This window comes from Neoarthrinium moseri (genome assembly GCF_022829205.1).
Source record: "Neoarthrinium moseri strain CBS 164.80 chromosome Unknown scaffold1_Wmoseri_CBS_16480, whole genome shotgun sequence".
Taxonomy (NCBI): Eukaryota; Fungi; Ascomycota; class Sordariomycetes; order Amphisphaeriales; family Apiosporaceae; genus Neoarthrinium; species Neoarthrinium moseri.
This window is the reverse complement of record NW_026055115.1, coordinates 766,291-785,970: the sequence shown is the minus strand read 5'-3', so window position 1 is coordinate 785,970 and position 19,680 is coordinate 766,291. Positions and strand designations below refer to the sequence as shown.

General features: G+C 55.6%; 7 protein-coding genes across 7 annotated transcripts; 3 read left to right on the top strand and 4 right to left on the bottom strand.

Annotated features, from left to right (window-relative positions):
- Nucleotides 1-3,714: 3,714 nt before the first annotated feature.
- Nucleotides 3,715-5,133, top strand: JN550_000238 (uncharacterized protein; the record flags this gene model as incomplete). Its single annotated transcript, XM_049313679.1, has 2 exons — nt 3,715-3,968; nt 4,044-5,133. 2 exons carry the CDS (start codon nt 3,715-3,717, stop codon nt 5,131-5,133), a joined length of 1,344 nt encoding a protein of 447 aa, XP_049177527.1.
- A 1,990-nt stretch (nt 5,134-7,123) lies between these two features.
- Nucleotides 7,124-9,187, bottom strand: JN550_000237 (uncharacterized protein; the record flags this gene model as incomplete). Its single annotated transcript, XM_049313667.1, has 5 exons — nt 7,124-7,227; nt 7,300-7,357; nt 7,415-7,482; nt 7,533-7,561; nt 7,620-9,187. 5 exons carry the CDS (start codon nt 9,185-9,187, stop codon nt 7,124-7,126), a joined length of 1,827 nt encoding a protein of 608 aa, XP_049177526.1.
- Nucleotides 9,188-10,922: 1,735 nt separating this feature from the next.
- On the bottom strand, nt 10,923-11,838 carry JN550_000236 (uncharacterized protein; the record flags this gene model as incomplete). Its single annotated transcript, XM_049313656.1, has 3 exons — nt 10,923-11,110; nt 11,172-11,558; nt 11,736-11,838. The coding sequence occupies 3 exons, from the start codon at nt 11,836-11,838 to the stop codon at nt 10,923-10,925; spliced, it is 678 nt and encodes a 225-aa protein (XP_049177525.1).
- A 784-nt stretch (nt 11,839-12,622) lies between these two features.
- On the top strand, nt 12,623-14,400 carry JN550_000235 (uncharacterized protein; the record flags this gene model as incomplete). Its single annotated transcript, XM_049313645.1, has 3 exons — nt 12,623-12,780; nt 12,845-13,254; nt 13,313-14,400. 3 exons carry the CDS (start codon nt 12,623-12,625, stop codon nt 14,398-14,400), a joined length of 1,656 nt encoding a protein of 551 aa, XP_049177524.1.
- Nucleotides 14,401-14,920: 520 nt separating this feature from the next.
- On the bottom strand, nt 14,921-15,720 carry JN550_000234 (uncharacterized protein; the record flags this gene model as incomplete). Its single annotated transcript, XM_049313634.1, has 3 exons — nt 14,921-15,024; nt 15,152-15,556; nt 15,678-15,720. 3 exons carry the CDS (start codon nt 15,718-15,720, stop codon nt 14,921-14,923), a joined length of 552 nt encoding a protein of 183 aa, XP_049177523.1.
- Nucleotides 15,721-16,420: 700 nt separating this feature from the next.
- JN550_000233 (uncharacterized protein) lies at nt 16,421-16,766 on the bottom strand (the record flags this gene model as incomplete). Its single annotated transcript, XM_049313623.1, has 2 exons — nt 16,421-16,599; nt 16,685-16,766. 2 exons carry the CDS (start codon nt 16,764-16,766, stop codon nt 16,421-16,423), a joined length of 261 nt encoding a protein of 86 aa, XP_049177522.1.
- Nucleotides 16,767-16,788: 22 nt separating this feature from the next.
- JN550_000232 (uncharacterized protein) lies at nt 16,789-19,463 on the top strand (the record flags this gene model as incomplete). The annotated part of the gene is made up of 7 exons (XM_049313612.1): nt 16,789-16,985; nt 17,128-17,206; nt 17,286-17,432; nt 17,497-17,899; nt 17,967-18,379; nt 18,437-18,574; nt 18,627-19,463. 7 exons carry the CDS (start codon nt 16,789-16,791, stop codon nt 19,461-19,463), a joined length of 2,214 nt encoding a protein of 737 aa, XP_049177521.1.
- Between the last annotated feature and the right edge of the window lie 217 nt (nt 19,464-19,680).

The following is a 19,680-nucleotide window of genomic DNA, read 5'->3' as shown; positions in this document are numbered from 1 at the left end:
TGGCTATCGCATATAATCACAGCATTGAGGTCATTACAATCTTGAAGCCTGCGCCCGATTCCCATCACGCAGCTTGTACCCTTCAATATTCATGCTGCCTCAAAACCCCCATATGATGCCATTTAAGTCCGTTCTCGACAAGGATGTCGACCTGCCTCGCCGTGTAGCCAAAGTCGATTCGGGTAACGCAGAAGGTACATAACTATTTACCGCAGTACAAGTGGGAGATCATCAGGGTCGAGTTGCCCTCGGCCGGGGACTATGAAGAGCTTCCCCAAAGCTACCTCCCGTGCATTCGCAACGTTCTCCATAACAGAAGACAGGCTTGACAGGCTACACAATACTACCAAATACACACGTTACTCGCGAGACCCATGCATTGAAACATGCAAGGTGCTTGTCTACCGACGCCTCTGGCGGCTGACCTGCAAGACAAAGTGCTGCCAAGTCACCCAGGTATTTTACTGCGTACCGCGGATACGGCGTGCACACATGCTGAGCCGTAACGGTGCTTATCTCCCTGTGCCGCTTGGAAGCTGCAGGGGCGAACGAAGCTCAATTAATAATAAAAAGCTCGCATAGCAAGGCTCGCGGCTGTGTCGTTTTGGACCAAACGGGTAAACAAGAATTCCAAACGAGCGGGACATAGTTAATAATATACCTGAAATATTGACGTCCCTACATATCTGATACTTAGCCTTCTTAGCTACGGCGGATACTACTCTGGATCGCTGGCTCGCGACCAGGCTTTTTCCAAAGCAACCGCCTCGAACCTTTGGCGGGGAAGGTTGGCCCTAAAGGGATCGGACAGCGCTAAGGCAGGAGGGAAACACACCAATTCCTCGACGGAACTCCCAGTCGAGTAAAGGCCAGGGGAGGTTTTTCATCCGAACTCCAAGTGGGCGTGTGGACTGGCTAGACCGAGCGCATGGGCGATCTGAAGGTGAGGGAAGTAGGAATGCCATTCAGCGTGACGACAGCAGCTCTAAAGATTCATTGCGATTATCAACGAACTTGCACATCTGCTTTCTCCAGACGCCCACTTCGTCAGCGCCGTCTGGGAGATATCTGGAGTCATGGGCCGCTCTCTGGCCCCCTTTGGTGCGGGTCACCCCTCCCTGTCAAATGTCTCCCCCCCTGGACCATAATCCCTAACTTTCCAAGTACCACCACCTGAAAACTCTAATTGACCTGCAAGTACTCTGGGGCGGTTTGAGGTTACAAGCCTCTTGGCGGTCGCGCGACCTTGTGACAGGGCTGCGGATGCGGAATACTCGAAAAGTGAAGACGTATTCGTCCACCACTGGGCACCGGGTCGCTGACAACAGCACCCACGCTCGTAACACAGAGACATACGCTGGCACGTCTGGTAGGCTGCGGCCTCGTCGGTGGGAATCGATAGTGCGCGATGCCGGACGAGCTGGACTGTCTTGCGAGCAGCTCTGGGCCTGTCGTGCTCGTCGCATCTGACGGCTCCAGAGTTGGATCGGTGTCGGGCTGGTGGTGCGGTGTCCAATCAGGGCGGGATACCTGGCTGGAGCGGATGCGCGGCTGGCAGGTGCACCGCAGCACCACTCCTCTAGGCGACCTTTTAGCATCAATGTAAAACAGCCTACGGAGCACGGAGACTGAGCGACGAGCCCCCTTCTCCAGTCTGATGGGCTCTTGGAGGCCCTAGGGCCACCTCACCGATCCACCGTCGTTACCAGCTCTGGCCTGCGAGCCCGAATCTGTGTCCCGTTGGTACTGCGTGGGCTGGTGGGCTGGTGGGCTACTCCTTCAGAGTCAGATCGCGTGCTGATGGGTTTTTCTCACGATCCTGGCTGTTGTTGGCGATGATCCTGTCGCGACCCATAGCCACGCTGGCCCTGTCGGAGGGGCGAAAACCAGCCCTTCTGGCAATCTTGCCGGTATAGTTTTTGATACCAGAGCAGTAGAGGTTACCGTATAGAGAGTATATACATGGTATCGCTAGTCTACGTGGGTGGTGGTGCGCTGTACCTCGAGACAGCTGGAGCGCAGGACTCTCGGGCCCTTCTGCCCTCGGGGTTGGCATCGACGATAACGTTTGCTTGATTCGCGCCGCATCTGTGGCTACACGACATGGGAATCAACGGGCTGGACGCTAGGAGCGTTCTGATACTATCGGCTCCTTACCGAGCACTTCTTCAACAGAGCAGACAGGCGCCTTGGTGTCTTTCCAAAGCAGGCAGACCAGGGGACGCTGTGACGGCGCCACCCCTCTCGATACAGCACCGTCCCCGCTGTGCGGTGGGCGGGCGACAGGGGTCGAGTCCCAGGTCGAGCCCACACTTCTCACACACAGAGCTGTGTCACTCCCTAGGGATTCCGCTTCCCCTTTCATCATGGTCGAGGGGATCCTGGGATCCTGGACGTGGCCTGCTGTTTCTTGGGATCCGTAGTGGAGCGAGGTACCTGGGTCCCTGTCTCCTGGGCCTCGTAACTCGTATGGGATCGATGTACCTTCACATACAACTGCACGCTCGCGCTCGTCTTCACTAACCACTGGCTGCGCTCACACACCTGCGGCCGACCTCCCAGCCTGGAACTTTTCCTTTTCTACCTCGCGCAGCCCAGACACCCTCGCGCAGCACTTGAAACTTCCCTTCCCCTTCCCTCTCTCTACCCACCGCTCGCGTGCTCGAGTCTTTCGCTTCTGTTTCTGTACTGTCTATTTCCTTTCTTCGAAGGGTGGCCAAAGTCGACGACAACATCGCCCGCCGTCGCATTCCCCTCCCCTCGGCATCTCTCGAGTCCACTGCCTCTCTTAACCCCCGTGGAACTTCCAGCGAATCGCGAAAGCCCGCTTTAATCAGCCACCTTCGACCCTTACCCCAGCTATATAGCGACGAACCAGAGACATCTCGTCTCAGCAGTTCGCCCAGCCGTGCAACCGCCATCCCACAGGGTGCACAGGACCAAAGAGGAGCAAGAAACCCATCAGACGGGCTTGTAACACCTGCGGAAAGGAAAGAGTCGGTCCTTGGAGTCGACGCAAGGGAACCCAAACCCGTTCAGCATACCCGGCACTTCGCTACTTTGATTGAGGGGGAAGGTTGCGACCAGACCTGACAGCCGATATTCGGGGCGGCTCGAAGACATCGCTGGGACCTCAAAGGTATATCCAGCTCAGTTATCGACATCAACTCACCTTCGGTTTCCGATTTGGGCCATCTGGAGGTTGATCTCCAATTCCTGGGTCCACTACACCCTCCCAGGCCTCCCTCCATCGCGACGCGCAGAGCCGTGCATCGCTTTAATACCGGCCAGACTTGAGTGTTCGCAGCGCATACCCTTTGAGCTGCTGCATTATAGTTGCGCTTCCCAGGACACCAGCAAAGTACAGCGTTTTGCTGTGCGGACAACTTACTCCGCCGTACCGCAGACTAATTGCAGCCCATTAGTCGCTGACAAGCGGGTGTGGCCTGGCAATAGCAGGATAATCCCAGCTCTCCAGAAAGACGGGCCAGAGGCAGGAGATACGAACTCGCCAAGGTCGGACAGTATCTGTTCGCCGACCTGCATATTCGCACCGCACGCTGTGCCGCTCCGCGTCCAGCACTCAATCAATCAATCAATTCAATTCAATCAATCCCTGACCCCGGGACACATCATTAATTCAGCCGGCGAAAAAGCCAGGGTCAACAGTCAACACCACCAATCTCCTCTTTCCCCTGCAGTTTCCTTCTCACGATGAGCGCAGCAATTGCCATGGCTCCCTCCCCGGCCCCTCACGACAGGCCGGCCTATACTGAGCTTGCGCCCGCCACTACAGCAAGTGCACCGCCAGCCGTAGCAGTGGCGCCTGCTCCTCCCCAGTCTGCATCCTCGCCCTCAGTGCCTCGAGCCCCGGCCGCCTCTGCCACACCAAATACCACGGCTGCACGACGCAACGGCAGTGGCAGCCCTACAAGGCCCGGCCAGGTTGCGAAGTCTTCTCCTAGCGCGTAAGTAGAACCCTCCAGAGACAAACTATCTCCCACACTGCCTCGGTAGCGATGCTGACAAATGCATACCTTCAGGAGTCGAAATGCGCCTGGTTCGTCTTCTGCGCCCAAGATTGTTGTGAAGAAGGAGCCAGGATCTCCAGTACTTCCGCCTACCCGCCACAGACCTCGAAAGCTGGACCTGTCCAAAGGCGGTCTGGCCGGGTCGGGCGCCCAAACGGCGCGCCTCCCCGGTGAGCGAGACGGGCTCGGCATTATGGAGGTCGGCATCGCCTGTCTGTCTCCCGGTTTCATGACACAAGACCCTGTGATGAAGGAGCAATTGCAACGCAGCATGAACGTGCGGGAGCAGCAGCGACAGATCATTGAAGCGCGGTTGCAGCAGTCAGCCAAGGGAGAGGGACCAGAGACTGGAAAGGACAAGGACGGTCTCGGCCAGTTCGCAGCCAAGACCCCAGGCATGTCGAGGCGTAACAAGGCGCCCCCTGGTTTGAGCATTGTTGCACCATCTCACGAGCAGTTTGCCCACGAGCGTGTCATCCAGTCTGCCCCTCTGGGTCAGACTTTCACTGGCAGACACAACCCCCACCCCTTGACCAGGCACATTGCCAACCAGCCATCTAACTTGTCGAGCACATCTCACATTCACCATGTGCCCGCGCAACAGACGGCAAACCGTCTGCCCCCCATTGCCGACGTGTTTGGCTCAGGTATCTCTCACCAGGACTCCAACGGCGCTCGCCCCTTGTATCCAGGTTCAAGCCACGGCCCGCCCGCCTCTCCAGGTCAGGCTCCGCAGCACTCGCAGCCGCCCTTGTCTAGCAGACCTAGGGAATACAAATCGGCCGAAGATGTCCAGCAAGAATTGACTGGTGGGCGGCCCGAGCTCTTGCCCAAGATTGTTCATTATACCGGTCACCAGCCACCTACACCTCCGTCCCCGCGCACTGGAGTCCCGATGCAGGACTACAACCGAAGCGCCAGCAAGCGAAGAACACGAGCGGAGTATGAAGAGGGTGCCAGCCCGCCGTTAGGCCATGGACCTGCTGCAACGAGAAGATCTGGACCTTTCGGTGCTGGAAGAGACAGCCCCGAGACGCAACGCGCCAAGAGAGACGAGTTCCTTAAGCTCTGTGAAAGAGCTTGGGATCTATTCCATTCGTGAGGTAGCAGCATCAAACAAAGGCTGTGATGGCTTCGGCCCATGTACATGTACCATCCTATGACAATGATGCAACGACATGAATCTTTTTTCTTAAGAACATCGGCGGATGCATTGGGTGGGCAGTTTACGGACATTGGATGCGTCTCTTGCGCCACTCTCCTACGGATATGACGACCATATCGTTTTTCTATCTGGTTTCGTGCAAAGCACACGCTACATTTGCCCGGCAGTTCATCCTTCAAGGGGGCATCGATACGGTACCCGAGGATATAATGTATTTACTATGTCGCCGGCTAAATGGCAGCCATCTTTGGGATGGCTTCAACATTGGAAAGCGGTTCTAGGCGTCAGCTACTTCGGTTCATAATGAGCTGTCGGGCCGCGTCTCTAAACCGTCTGGCCGAGACATTTCCCGCGATCTCGATGCAGATCTGTGGCAGGCGCAACCCCCGAGTTTCTTTCTTCGGAGGGCAGCGTTTTCTTCTTCACCCTCTTGGGATCTTCTTTTTTTTTTTCATGATCGGGGGGCTCTGACTTGGAAGGAGGGGTGGGAAAATGAAGTTATGAGTTCAGAGCCGTCCCTACGGTGACTTGGCTCTGCAGATGGCCGAGGTTTCAGGGGCAAGCCGCGAGAGGGAACGAGGGTGTATGGCAGAGCATGGGTAAGGGTATCGGGAAATGGGAAAGGGCGGTAGGCTCAGGTGACAGGACTCCGGGTGGTGGCATACATAATGCGAAGAGCTTCATACTATCAGAAATAACTCCGTCTCCAAAATTCCAACTTGTGACGTGATCTCGATACTCAGCCGGGACTGCCCGCGCTCTCCCACGTATGAACTAGGGTGTACCAAGTGAGCCGTGCATCGAGTGATCGTCTGGGCCACTGGGGCTCGGTAGGGCTGATCCAAAGCCATGGTTCAAATATGAGCTAATCAACAGATCTCTTGCTGTGGAGAACGGCCACGCAGTGACCCATCAGACATTGTACTATGTTTACTATGGACTGGCCCACTCAATATATTACAGGTCTCCTAACGTCTCCTCATGTGGCCAAATCAATCAATTGAGGTGTTCGCGCATAGTCATATATACCGACTCAGTTTTGATGAATGCTACCACCAACCAAGACGATAGAAGCTATAGGGGATTCGCTGCGCAGGGCGGCATGGGTGAATCGGAGGAGGACGTTTTCATGACATGCATTTGAAAAAAAAAAAAAAAAAAAAAAAAAAAAAAAAAAAAAAAAGTAGATATCGAGGCAGTATACCTGTTAAGTATTTTAGGGTCAACTTTGGACATCGACCTCGCCAAGCCGACCAGCAGGCCTCCCCGTGACGTCTCGACCGGGGGTTCATTGTATGTGGAAACTGTAGTGTCCATCGGCGGGCTTACGCCTGCCGTGAGTTTCGGAGTCTATGCTGAGCTGAATGTTGCCTGCATCGGTAGCTGTATTATTCATGTTGGAGTCCTATTGGGGGGTATTTGCACTCAATTTGTTCGTTCTAGAGTTGGAAGCATGATACATTTTTGTCTTAGTCCCATGTATAGTAATAATATCTTGATAAACGTAATGCACTCAACATCAGAGAACCAAGATTTACAGAGCTTCAGCCTCATTCACATAAGCTATACATGAGAAAGATACCCTATCAAGGTATCCCAGTGTTATTTTTCAAACCCTTCTGACTTAGATGGTCATTATTATAGAGAAAACTTGTTAAAAGTGCTAGATTGGTGGTTGCTTGGCTAACCGTCATTACAACGCCTGCGTCGTATGTCTTCGCTCTCTCAATAAACCTTTTATTCCCTCCTAGTGTGATAAATCACCTATTGTGATATCACTCCATTCTGGTATAACGACTTGGATGTTCTTACAGTTCTATTAATGATTACGAGCCTAGTGCTACACACTGGCCAGACAGAATCACCGCCCTGGAGGACCTGGCCAAATTCTTGATACACATTAAGTGAAACCGATAGCTCTCTGCTGTCAAATTACCTGAATTGACAAGGTCACTAGTGGGTTGAGAGGGTTGCCCGACAAGCCTAATACATTCCCTATGCCGCCCTTGAAAAACAGATTTGGTGCTGTGCCTGGAGACTCGATCAGTACTTTAGTCGCAAGCCATTGGGTGGTTCATTGGATGTTTAACACGATCGACTTACTGCCGTCTGAATTGATCCACTGCGCTGTGATTGAATTGGCCACCAAGTCGATCGTGAACTGAACTGCGTGTAAGAAACATGAAAAATCATTCACATCTTGAGGACCGGTGCTTACGATCGCGCTCTCGGCAAATCCATTGAAAAGCGGTAGGAGCTCATAGACAGGCAAACTTCCGGGGGGGGCTATAGCTCTGGTTATGAAGCCGTCTGCGATTGGTCTGAGGGGGACTTACTAGGCTGTACGTCGGTGAAGTATACGAATCTGGGTAGAGCCAAGTTAGGTCGGGATTATGGTCCCGCGTTGATCGAGGAGAACTCACATGCCCGACAAAGTTTCAAGATTTACTTGATCAGAAGGGAAGGGGGTTTCAAAAAGGCCACCGATAACGTCGCCCGCGAGAGTATACAGGTTCGACTGCAATTGCAGAAGAGGGCCCTGGAGATCAAATTGAAACCTCAATGCAGTGTCAAACAGAGCGTCAGTGGTGAGGAAGCCATCGTCACCCTGGCCTACATAGCCGACAAAGGTGCCATTTTGATCTGTGACTGAAATGAGAGCCGGAGTAGGTGTTGCGGTGGGTGTTGTAGAGGTAGAGAACGTTGATGTGGACAAGCTAGTGGATGTGCTTGTGTCGCTGGTGGAGAATGAGGTAATCACTGTCGTTGAGAACTCAGTGCTTGTCTCACTAGGAGAGAAGGTCGACGTGGACAGGCTTGTAAATGTGCTTGTGTCACTCGTGGATAAGGAGGTAATGACTGTCGTCGAGAATGTGGTGCTTGTCACAGCGGAAGAGAATGTGATTGTCGACAATGTGGTCGAAGTACTCGTGCCGCTGGTGGATAGGGAGGTGGTTACCGACGTCGAAACCGGCTCCATGGATGAAGTACTTGTCTCAGATGAGGTAGTTAGCTCAGATGTAGAAGTACTGGCTTCGGTGGAGAACGTGGTCGTTGATAAGGAAGTAGACGTGCTCGTTCCACTAGTAGATACGGAGGTGATCACCGAAGTTGAGAATGAAGTGCTGGTCTCGGACGTGGAGGCGCTTGTCTCGGTAGTAGGGGAGCTGGTCTCAGTAAAGGAAAACGTGGTTGTCGAAAAGGTTGTAGACGTGCTCGTTCCGCTAGTAGACAGAGAGGTGAAGACCGAAGTCGAGAATGAAGTAGTCGTTTCTGTAGTAACGGGTGCTACAGTCGAGGTGCTGGCCTCTGTTGTGGATGTACTGGTTTCAGTAGTAGCCGGTGCTATACTCGAAGTGCTGGTTTCAGAAGTAATTGGAGCTACAGTTGAGGTGCTAACTTCGGTCGTAGAAGTGCCTGCCTCAGTCGTAGATGTACTGGTTTCAGTGGTAGCTGGAGCTACAGTGGAAATACTGGTTTCCGGCGTGGAAGTGCTCGGCTCGGTGGTCACTGGCACAGTCGAAGTGAATGTTGGTGGTGTGACTTGCGATGTTGTGGTTGGGTATACAGGCAACGTTGGAGTGGACGTTGTCGTGGGCTCGGCCTCCGAAGTCGAGCTGACGACTTTTGTCGGGTAGGGAGTGGACGTGCTACCTGGGAGCACCTTGGAAGTCGATGCCACTGGGTAACTAGGCGGGAAGCAACCTGCATCATAATACTTCAGCGGGGAGCTTGCGTCTGGCTTGAAGTTCGCCGCCACGGCCGAGGAGTATAGAAAGCACGCATTCTTGCCCGCGGCGATGCTTTCACAACTTGGCGTGTCATGGCACAGCTTGGAGCAGTCGGACAAGACCGTCTCGCAGTTGAAATCGCGCCTTAGAAACGGGGTGGGATACCCCTTGTCGATGCCAGGGGCTCCGCATTGGATATCGCGGATGGCGAGGCCGGTGACGAAAGGAGAGGTAAAGAGAAGGAGCGTGAGAGGGTGCATTTTGGCCAACTTGGCCAGCGACACACGAAGAAGTGTAAAGAATGAATATGCTGGAGTGACTGACTGTATTTCCTAAGAATAGCTTGCTCTTGTATCGATTATGTAGGACTCGTTAGCAGCAATACCACCGCCTATGAGGACCATCCCCTGAACACTTTCTATTGCCAGCCATGTCTTACCATTTCTCTTCCTAATTGATGATGCTACGGGAGGTCCCTTTGATGAACAAGTATAGAAGGACCAGATCTACGCGAGTATGTGTTGTTATCTCGGTGTGTTGATATCCCGACCGTATAGGTGTTCAGCCAACAAAGCTATCTTGCGACATGCCGCCCTAGTGCCTGAAGGAAAGTTCAATATCTCCGTTGTGGCTGCAGAGAGGAATTGAGAGGTCACAACAACTAGTAACGGGCAGGCAGCTTCACGGGAATTGCACGCTAGCCCCATGCTTGCGAAACTTGGGGCGCAAGCTCCCGATCGAGACCGCTTGACAGAAGAACTGTATTTACGTTGCCGTCATTTTGCTAGTAATGTGGGCAGGGGCAGGGGCAAGGCCAAGGTATTTTATTTTTTGTTAGTAGATATGGTTGGGGCTGCATGGGGGTGTTCCGGATTGCTTCTTCACTAGGAAATAAAACTAAACAGGTTTGATATAAGGGTGTGATAGTTAGGTTCGAGATAATCGCGACCTCAGTATGTCGACAGAAGTTAGGTTGTGATTGACTTGGGCTATGAATGACTCAAGTCAAAGAGTGATGAGAGTTACATGATGCTGAAGGAAAACAGCCACCATGGTTTCCGAGTCTAGGTATGTTGCAACAGCGTTCGTGATTGGACATGGGCTGGCTTGGCACACCCACCTGACTTACATGATAGAGTGTTATCTAGACTCTTGAAAATGTATGGGTCTTCAGTACCGAGTATGGGTGCTGTTCGTAAAAGAGGATGTTGAGCGCATACATACTAATGTAACGGTAGTGAATTACGCGGCTAATGTGCAACAGCACAGACAGACGAAGAAGGATGGGAATCACGATTTAGACACAGCTAGAAGCTCTGCACATTCAAGTAGGATGTCTCAGTCCACGTTTTCCAACCCGCGGAAGGAGAGCTGGTCAGCGATACAAGCCCTCGAGCTATCTGAAGTATGTCCACGGACGAGGATTCTGACTGACAGCAAGAGTTGCTATATCGGTTCATCCTCTGCGTAGGTCTGGCGCCTCCTATATATTTGAATTAAGGACTTGTCAAGTCCTTACTAGCAAGCTTTCTACGTTGGTATGGGGCTAGGTAAATTGGGAGGAACACGACGCTGTCGTCTTGAGAACCGCTTTCCCTTTCTTGCATCTCGCATATATAATGTAAGCCCCGGCCGGACTAGTACAAGCCTTCGTGGGCAAATGGTACACAGGATGACTTGTTTTGGCATTCATCTTCGGTATCCATTCAGCGCTTGGTTGTAAACTCCCACAGACAGCGCACATGTTACACCCGTCCAATATTTGGCAGTGATTCAAGAGGTATGCGGACATACTAAACAAGATGGGGAAAATCATTTAACGGGGGTATCGATTATCGCCTGGAGCCGTTTCTATGAAGGAAGTTGGAAATCCGTGAAGTGCCATCTCTATCCCAAGAGCCAGCCAAACCAAACGCCGCAAACCGTGACGCCATATTACCTCAACCAGGGGTGAAGGAAGTGCAATGCTCCCTGATAGTCCCAGAACGCTAAAACTCAGTAGATGCCGATCCGCTTGGCCCAGCCGTCGTCCTTCTGGTTGACGTGGATCTGGTACGGGAAAGGGTTTGTCTCGCTCGTGGTGATGGGCAGAATATGGTCCTTGTTCTGGTTGACGCAGGTGATGATCTTCATGACGGTCGTGAGCAGGGTCTGCTCCATGGCTTTCCGCACCTTGGCCCTCTCTGTGTGGCGCTTCAGTATACTGCCTGCCGCTGCCAGCAAAGGGATGCGCAATAGACTCACCACTCTCGGTCCTCGGCTCGGCGACGGTGACCTTGACGGTCCAGCTCTCCCAACAGATCTCCTCGTCGCCGCCTCCGTATGCAGCGCGCATGTACCACGTCTTCCTGCGCTTCTTCTCGAAAAACTGCACCGAGATGTTTCCCCTCCCGCCGCCGCCACCTCCCCCTCCGCCGCCTCCTGGCCCTCCGCCAGCACCCACGCCGCCGGCAGGGTTGGGGGCGTGTGTCCGCTCGGCGCTCAGCTCACGGTCCAGCTCGGCGGTGCGGTTCTCGATCATGGTGTCGAGCTCCTGGTTGGAGACATAGGGTAGGGTGATGTCGAGGACCTCGCGCGACTGCGGGGTGATGGAGGGGAAGAAGCGATGGAAGAAGATGGTATGGAGGATGGCTGCAGCTCAGGTCAGTACTCGGCCCATGTCTTCTCGTCATGCATGCCACATGGTTGCGCAGCGATTGCCGTGTCCTCGCGAGACTCGATTTCCCTTTGTCGACAAAGCGATGCGGGGAGCGGGACCGGGAGCAGGGAGGTTCCAAATTCGCACTGGAGGGGGGAAATGTCACGCACCTCTGACGACATCGCGAACGGAGGCCGGGTCGGTGAAGACGTCGAGAATGAACTCTTGGGGGTTCTGCTGTTCCATGATGGCCAAGTTGGTTTGCGACACCATGTCTGGCAGCGGGAGCGGGTTTGTTACGTATTGGAAAAGAGAGAGAGAGTCGTGATGGGGCCACCTGAGCCACATGAGCATCTGGGTTTCAAAGCCGCTAGAGTTTAGAGCAAAGCCTCTGGAGAAGCTTTCCATGCACCCTCCCACCCTCTCTCCCGCCTTGGAGGGGCAGCAGCAGCAGCAGCAGCAGCAGCAGCAGCACATTTCGGGTCAGTTGCGCCGGGGGGGAGGGGCAGGGGCTTGAGGGGCCTGAGGGGCCTGAGGGGCTGGAGGGGCCACACAGAGAGAGACGTTGCGTCAGCGTGGGAATCCTTCGGGTCCAGCTCAAGCCATGGCTAAGCCCAGCCTGGGAAAGCGGCACCCAAGGTAACCCCCGGCGGGACGATTCGTGGCGGGAGCCTGGGGGGCACTGTCGATTCACTGCCAAACTGTGGCTTGAACGGCATTTATTACCTTAGTTGGCTTATACTTATTAAGCGGTCCCCACGTCGGCAACTCTTAGAAGGGGGTGTCCAGTGGTAGGGGTGCGCGAATCAGCTGTACCGAGGCAAAGACGCGAGAGACGGGCTGGGGAAAGCTAAGTTCAAGGTTCCCTCGACTTACCTAGGTCCCTTGTCACGGTACATACCTGGCCTGCCTCTTGTTCAATAATTCACATTTCACACTGCACCAGGCGACCCAAGACTTCTTCTTCGTCTTCTCTTGGCGCTGCACACAATACTTGCACTCTCGCCCCGGGCACAGCTCACCTGCGCAGCTCATGCTCCCCCCGTAGCCGCCAACCATGTTCTCGGCCACGCGAAGATGGTTCCAGCGCAACCGGACCCCCATTGCCATTGGCGCCGGCGTCATAGGTGCTGGCTATCTGGCCACCCAGTATGTGCTGGCCAAGATCAATGATGCCCGCGAGCGCATGAGCAGCGACCGCATCGCCAAGGAGAAGTACGTTACGTCCTGCCTCCCGGTCTCCTGCCTCCTGCCCTCACTTACTTACATGCCCTGCAAGTCTGCGCCGCCGTTTCGAGCAGAACCAGGAGGACTGCACCTTCACCGTCCTGGCCCTGCTGCCCACCGTCACCACCAACATCCTCGAGGCCATGAACACCGAGAAGATCACGCTGGAGATCCAGCAGATGAAGTCTGTCAAGGCCACGCGGACCGGCGAGCCATCCGCCACCCCGCCGAGCATTGCCGACACCACCATGACCGAGGACGAGGGCAGGAGCACCATGAGCTTGCAGAGTGACAGCGGCGTCCACGCGAGCCAGGTTGCCTTGCCACCCCCGGCCGCAGCCGCAGCCGCAGCCGGAGCCGGCGAAGGTAACCAAGACGGCGGCCAGGCTGCCCAGACGGCCCAGGCGCCCCAGAAACCGAGGAGGACAAAGAGACAGCTCTGGGACGACTTGACGATAAGCTGTGAGTTGCCTAACAGCCGGGCATCTACCAGGCCTCCCCCGCTCACTGACTTTGCCAGCAATAACACGGGCCATAACCCTGATCTACACACTGACCCTCCTTACCATGTTGACGAGAGTCCAGCTCAACCTCCTCGGCCGCCGAAGCTATCTATCGAGCGTCATCTCGCTGGCCACGGGGACCGGCCAGTCCGGCATAAGCCTGGAAAATAATGATGATGATAATGCAGAGCAGGACTACGGAAACGACTTTGATATCAACCGAAAGTACCTTACCTTCAGCTGGTGGCTACTGAACAGGGGATGGGTCGAGATTATGAAGCGCGTCGAGGAGGCCGTCCGCGAGGTGTTCGGACATCTCAGCCCGCGCGACGTCCTGAGCTTCGATACCTTCTCCCAGCTCGTCATCGAAGTCCGGCGGAAAGTAGAGGCACAGGCCGACGGCGAGGCAAAGGGGTCGAAGTGGCTGCCCCTGATCCTGCCCCCGGCCGACCAGGAGGACTTTGTGCTGAGGGAATCCGGGGTCCTCGGCGACAGCGCCACCGCCGAGACGGCAACCGGCACCTCGACGCCGCCGGCCTCGCCCACCCCCTCGGCGCTCCGACGCATGCTGGACGAGACGTCGGACCTTATCGAGTCTCCGGCCTTCGCGCACGTGCTGACCCGCCTGCTCGACGCCGGCTTCTCTGTGCTGCTGTCCAAGAAGCTGCTGCAGGGGGCCTTCGACCTGCCGACCGCCATCCCCGAGCTCGAGGAGGTCCGCGGCGACGAGGACCAGCCCACCACCAAGGCCGTGCTGCTCCCCAAGATCCTGTCGGTGCTGACGCGCCAGGCGCACTCGATCGGCAACGGCATGCCCAACGAGTACCTGCAGGAGATGGAGCAGGTGCGCGACCTCGAGGCCTTCGCCGCCCTCGTCTACTCGAGCAACTGGGAGAACGAGATCCAGGACGACGGCTTCGTCAACGTCGCCCGGCCCGAGGGCGCGAGCCCCGCGGTCGAGAGCCTCCTGTCGCCCGAGAGCGTGAAGCCGAGCCAGGTCTCGTCCACGGGGCTCGCGGACGAGAGCGTGGTCTTGGTCGACCGAGACCCGTCGACGCAGTTCTCGTTCGAGAGCGCGTGGGAGAAGGCCGTGGAGCAGAAGTAGAAACCCCCTTGGTCGCTCTGGGGTTTCGGTAAACATATGTGCATTGATTCTGGGGTACAGTGGCTGGGTTCAACGGGCACATCATAGGAGGGCGTCATGTGGTTTCTGATTGCGGGTTCATTTAATGTTTGTTTTGGCATGCTATCTCGTACCAAGGGATCGGGGGAGCCTATATCAGGAGTCTAACTTGTGCTGACTGGACGGCACGTGCCAGTCGGCGTGTACTACATATCAAGGCCGGGATAGATCTTGGCAGTATAGAGACGAGCCTTTGTGCATCTACAATTTGCACTTCTCAGTTGCTCCACCCTAGATTCCTGTGTTGAGATTTTGCTGAACCCCCCGCGGCCTGCATTCCCGGCCTTATTCGTGGCCTATTTCAGGAGGCCTATACCCATCGGGCTACATGGCATTTGATTTGGCGGCGCGGCATCATAGCACCCTTTTATGACTGCCGGTTGCGAGGCCCCTCGGTTGCCAGAAGTGCTGAAGTGCAATATATTGGATATCGTGAGACTCCTCACATCAAGCCCCTGACGAACTTGTCCAAGCCCATCTCGAACATCTCGTTCCTGACGCCCTCGCCGCCCTTGTGCTCGACTGGCGACAGGGGGTTCTTGACGACTGTAAAACCCACACATGTCAGCCATTGTTCTGTTCATAACCGGAAGGTGATATTCTCCCTTGGATAACGGTGTCCCCGGCTCCGCAGACAACCCTTCCAGATATGAGGAGAACCAGAAAGACTCACCATATTCAACCCACAGGTTGATGTAGATCTGGTGCAGCACGTTGCGCATGCCGGGGGCGCCCGGCTCGGTCAGCATGGCGAAGCGCAGGTTGCTGGGCGTCTCGTAGTAGTGCAGCTTGTACTGGGCGGTGCGGTAGCTGATGAAGGCGTCGTCGTCGCCGCCCAGCTTGCGCGCCATGTTGCGCAGGCTGAAGACGGTGCCGAAGATCAGCTTGGCGTCGTCCGAGGCCCGCCGGCTGGCCGCCGAGGCCGCCGCCGCCGCCGAGAGCAGCCCGTTGGCGCCGCTGCCGCCGCCCGTCGCGTGCGATGCGGACGCCGGCGCGGCGAGGTCGGACGCGGGCGAGGACGACGACGGGGGCAGCGCCGGTGGCGGCGCGATCCAGAGCTTGGTGTAGACGCACTCGGCTGCGTGGCAGAGGTCAGCATGGGGACCAAGAGAGGCATGGTGCGATTATTACTATGAGGAGGAGGAGGGGGCTGAGGGAGGGAGGAGGCGTCAGCTGGCGGAGCGAAGCAGGCGACTCACTATGTCTATCGAAGATGTAGAAGGAAAACACCTGGACCGGCATGGCTCAGGTCGGGCGATGCTGGCATTCACATGCCGGCACCGAAGCGGTCGGTTGAGTCCACGGAGGATGGAGGCCGGGGGGCGTGGTGTTGGTGGAGAGAGGGAGGCCAGGCCGCAAGGTATGCAATTCGTATCGGGGTGTCGGTCTGTCGGTCGTCGTCGTCGTTGTCTGTGCAAAGGTAGAGCTCGTGTAAGCCGGCCCCGGGAATTGTGACCGTTGGGCAGGTAGATCTAGAAAGTCAATAAATGGATAACTAGACAGACAGCTCGATCTGTGTCGTGTCCCTGCACTTCGGGCTGCCAGGGCGCTCTCGTTTTGAGCCGCTTATCCACTAAGAAAGGGGGAACCGGGGGGGATCCAACGGGGCCACCGCCCACTATGGAACCACACCCACCCACCGGCACCAGGCCACCCATTGGTGTCTTACAATCTGCACCCGATGCAGTGGGTTTTGATGGCATGGCGGGGTTCTTCGAGATTCCCATGGCTCGGTAGGGCAGTGTACATCCATGGATAGGTCCAATGCTATGCTAAGCTTTTTCCCACGGCCTGCCGCTCCCTCGTTCAGCTGTCCACTCGTTATCGACGGGCAGAATCTTGGGGGGGAGCCGGGCTGCCGGGGTAGGAGAGCTGTGGCAGGGATGGAGCACGTAGAGTGGGCATGGTGATTCGCTGCTTTGCGGAATGAGTCTATTTAAACTTATTGTTGGTTGGGCTGAGGTGAGGGCTTCTTCTGGGGCTCTGGGCCTGAAGTGGTGCAGTGACAATCTGCCCATCCAAACGTGTTGTGTGCTGCGGTGCCCTCTGTGTGTAATAACTGGTTCGAGCTCGCCGTGGACGGCAAGACGGCAGTGCGGTAGCTTGGGTGGATGCGCTTTTCTGTAAAAACTTGAGGCTATCTATCAGACTTTTCTCTCTTTCTCCTGCCCGGGTCAGGCCAGGGCTTCTTCTCTTGCATTCTCACTTCCTCCTGTCTCCTCCGATCCCAGCGCTGCAGCACCGCTCTGTTTCTGTCCCGCATCCTCGACCGACCGGCCAGGGCGCATATTGCGCTGCAACCACGCAACCATGGCCGATATCCAGGCCCCAGCCGTGACCGCGACCGCCTCCCCCACGGTGCCGCCCAGTGATCAACCGGACGATGCGAATCTGCGGCCTGCTGGTCCGGGACTGGCAAGCACCCGGAGCTTGCCCTCGCCGCAGATTGCTATACACGAGGACGCCGCCGAAAGCAATCAGCAGCGCCCGTCCATGCTCTCTCACATGTAAGAAGGCTCATATCAGAACCCCGCCAATCTCCGCACACACACAAACACACCCGCAACATGGAGGGGGGACAACGAGAAAACAGGAAGCAGGCCGCAAGAGAATGCGTGGCGCTGGCGAGCATTTGGCTAATAGTTCCAGATCGGCCCCGGCTGCTCAGCAGTTCCACAGCCCCATGCGACAGCACAAGAGGACGCCGTCTCAGCATCGTGAAGTCAAGGTGGGTAGCTGCCAGACACCCTAGCCGTCTGCTGGGACCGTTGCCAAGCACATTTGGAGACTAAAGACTCTCGCGGCAGGAAACCCTCAACGCCAGATCCGAGTACACCAGCGACGACGCCGACGGCACGAAACTCAGGATAAATCAATATGTCATCAGAGAAGAGATTGGCAGAGGATCGTATGGTGCCGTGCACATTGCGACTGACCAGTTTGGCAATGAATATGTACGCGGGCTTCCGCTTCCACTGTATAACCCAACATTACTAAGACTGACAATCTGCCTTGCAGGCGATCAAAGAGTTTTCCAAGACTCGTCTGCGCAAACGGGCGCAATCCAACATCTTGAGGCGTCCTCAAGGCGAAAGACCAGGTCGTTTTCCCCCTGGGCGCGGCCTGCGTTCTCCTTGGGCGCAGCACCAGCGCCAGCTCAGTAACCAGGATGCCGCCGAGGCCAAGGACTCCCTTTTCCTCATCCGTGAGGAGATCGCCATCATGAAGAAGCTGAACCACCCGAATCTGGTGTCGCTGATCGAGGTTCTGGACGACCCCGAGGAGGACTCCCTCTGGATGGTGTTGGAGATGTGCAAAAAGGGGGTTGTCATGAACGTGGGGCTCGAGGACCACGCCAACCCCTATCCTGACGAGCAGTGTCGATATTGGTTTCGTGACTTGATTCTGGGAATTGAATACTGTGAGCTCTTGTCCCGGGGAACCAATTGTATCTCACAGGGCCAGTACTAACTCTGTGTTTCTTCAAGTGCACGCGCAGGGCATCATACATCGGGATATCAAGCCGGATAACCTGCTGCTCACTGAAGATGACTGCTTGAAGATCGTGGATTTTGGCGTTTCCGAGATGTTTGAGAAGCCAGATCAGATGATGACGGCCAAGTCTGCAGGCTCGCCGGCATTTTTACCCCCAGAATTGTGCATGGCCAGGCACGGCGACATAAACGGAAAGTCGGCAGACATATGGTCCATGGGGGTTTCTCTGTACTGTCTCAAATACGGAAAGCTACCATTTCACCGGAACAACGTCCTCGAGATGTACGAGTCGATTCGCACCGACGAACTCCCCATACTCCCAGAGGAGGACCCTAATTTCGTCGATCTCATCACACGCGTGCTTGACAAGGACCCGAATACTCGGATAAGCATGCATGATCTCAGGGTGAGTTTGTCCAAGCCAGCGCCTAGGGTAGCTTGCGGCGAAACTAATCAAGAACAGAACCATCCGTGGGTGACTAAAGGAGGTGACGACCCTCTGCTGTCTGAGGAGAGTAACTGCTCTCAGCTCGTTGAACCACCGAATGAGCTTGAGGTGAACCATGCTTTTACGCGAAAGATGGATCACATCATGACAGTGGTACGTGCCATGTGCAGCGAGCAGGTCAAATCGGGGCTAACACAATGCCTAGATGAAAGCAATCAACAAGTTCAAGGGGTTGGTCTTCAAGAGCCGTTCCAGCACCCCCAGGTTGACATCGCCACGAACCCCCAAGACCTTGGAGATCCCAGACCATGTTTCTGAGACCTCCAGAGACACCTCACCAGCTGTCACTACTGAACCACCCGCATTCGATGGTCGGCCACGCCACAAGTCGATCGCCGAAGAGGCTGCTGAGCTGGTTGAAGCCAGGAAGGCCTACCTCGCGTCTTCCGACAAGCTTGGCCGCCAGACGACAGCGGATGGGGAAAATGACGCCGAAGAGTCATCGGATGCCAGTTCACATTTCTTGGGCATCGGAGTCGGCGGTCGCGATGACTTCGGCACACCGAAGGTTCCTACAGCCGTAGTCTCTGATTCCCCAACCGGCATCGACTTCAACATATATGACCGTGCCTTTGAGGCTGAGATGTCGCGCATCCGTTCCGAGAAGCACAGCCACCGAAAGACGACCTATCTTACCAAGTTTGTAAACGAGAAGGAGAAGTACTTTGGCGATGAGTGCATGATACTGGAGGCAGGGCGTAGCCTGCCATCTCTGGCCTCCTCTAGTGTGAACAAGGCTGGCTCCGCAGCGGCAAAGACTCTGGAGCACGTGGGCTTCCCGCACCGAGACCCTGTCGACGGTGAGGAGAACGAGAGTTCGCGGATGCAGCAAATGAGAGAGGCGGTCGACGCCAAGAGAACCCAAAGTTACGAATCTATCGAGACCATCAAGGAGAAGGGGCAAAAATTCGCGGAATTGGTTATGGGCACCATGCAAAGTGCCAAAACCAAGGCCACTGGGGCGTCAAAAGAATCGGAGTGAGGGGAAAGCCAAGCGAAGCAAGCCGTTTCCAAATGACTTTACTAGAGTTGGGAACTTGCGACCCGGCTTTATAGTCTTCAATCCAGGGATAACCATAAATATCTGAGACGATGAGAGGGCGACAATATACCACAGTTGCACGGCAGCCGGCGTTTTGGTTTTTGGGCGCAGCACTTAGACTACACAACATACGACAGCGGTTCGCGGTTCGATATCC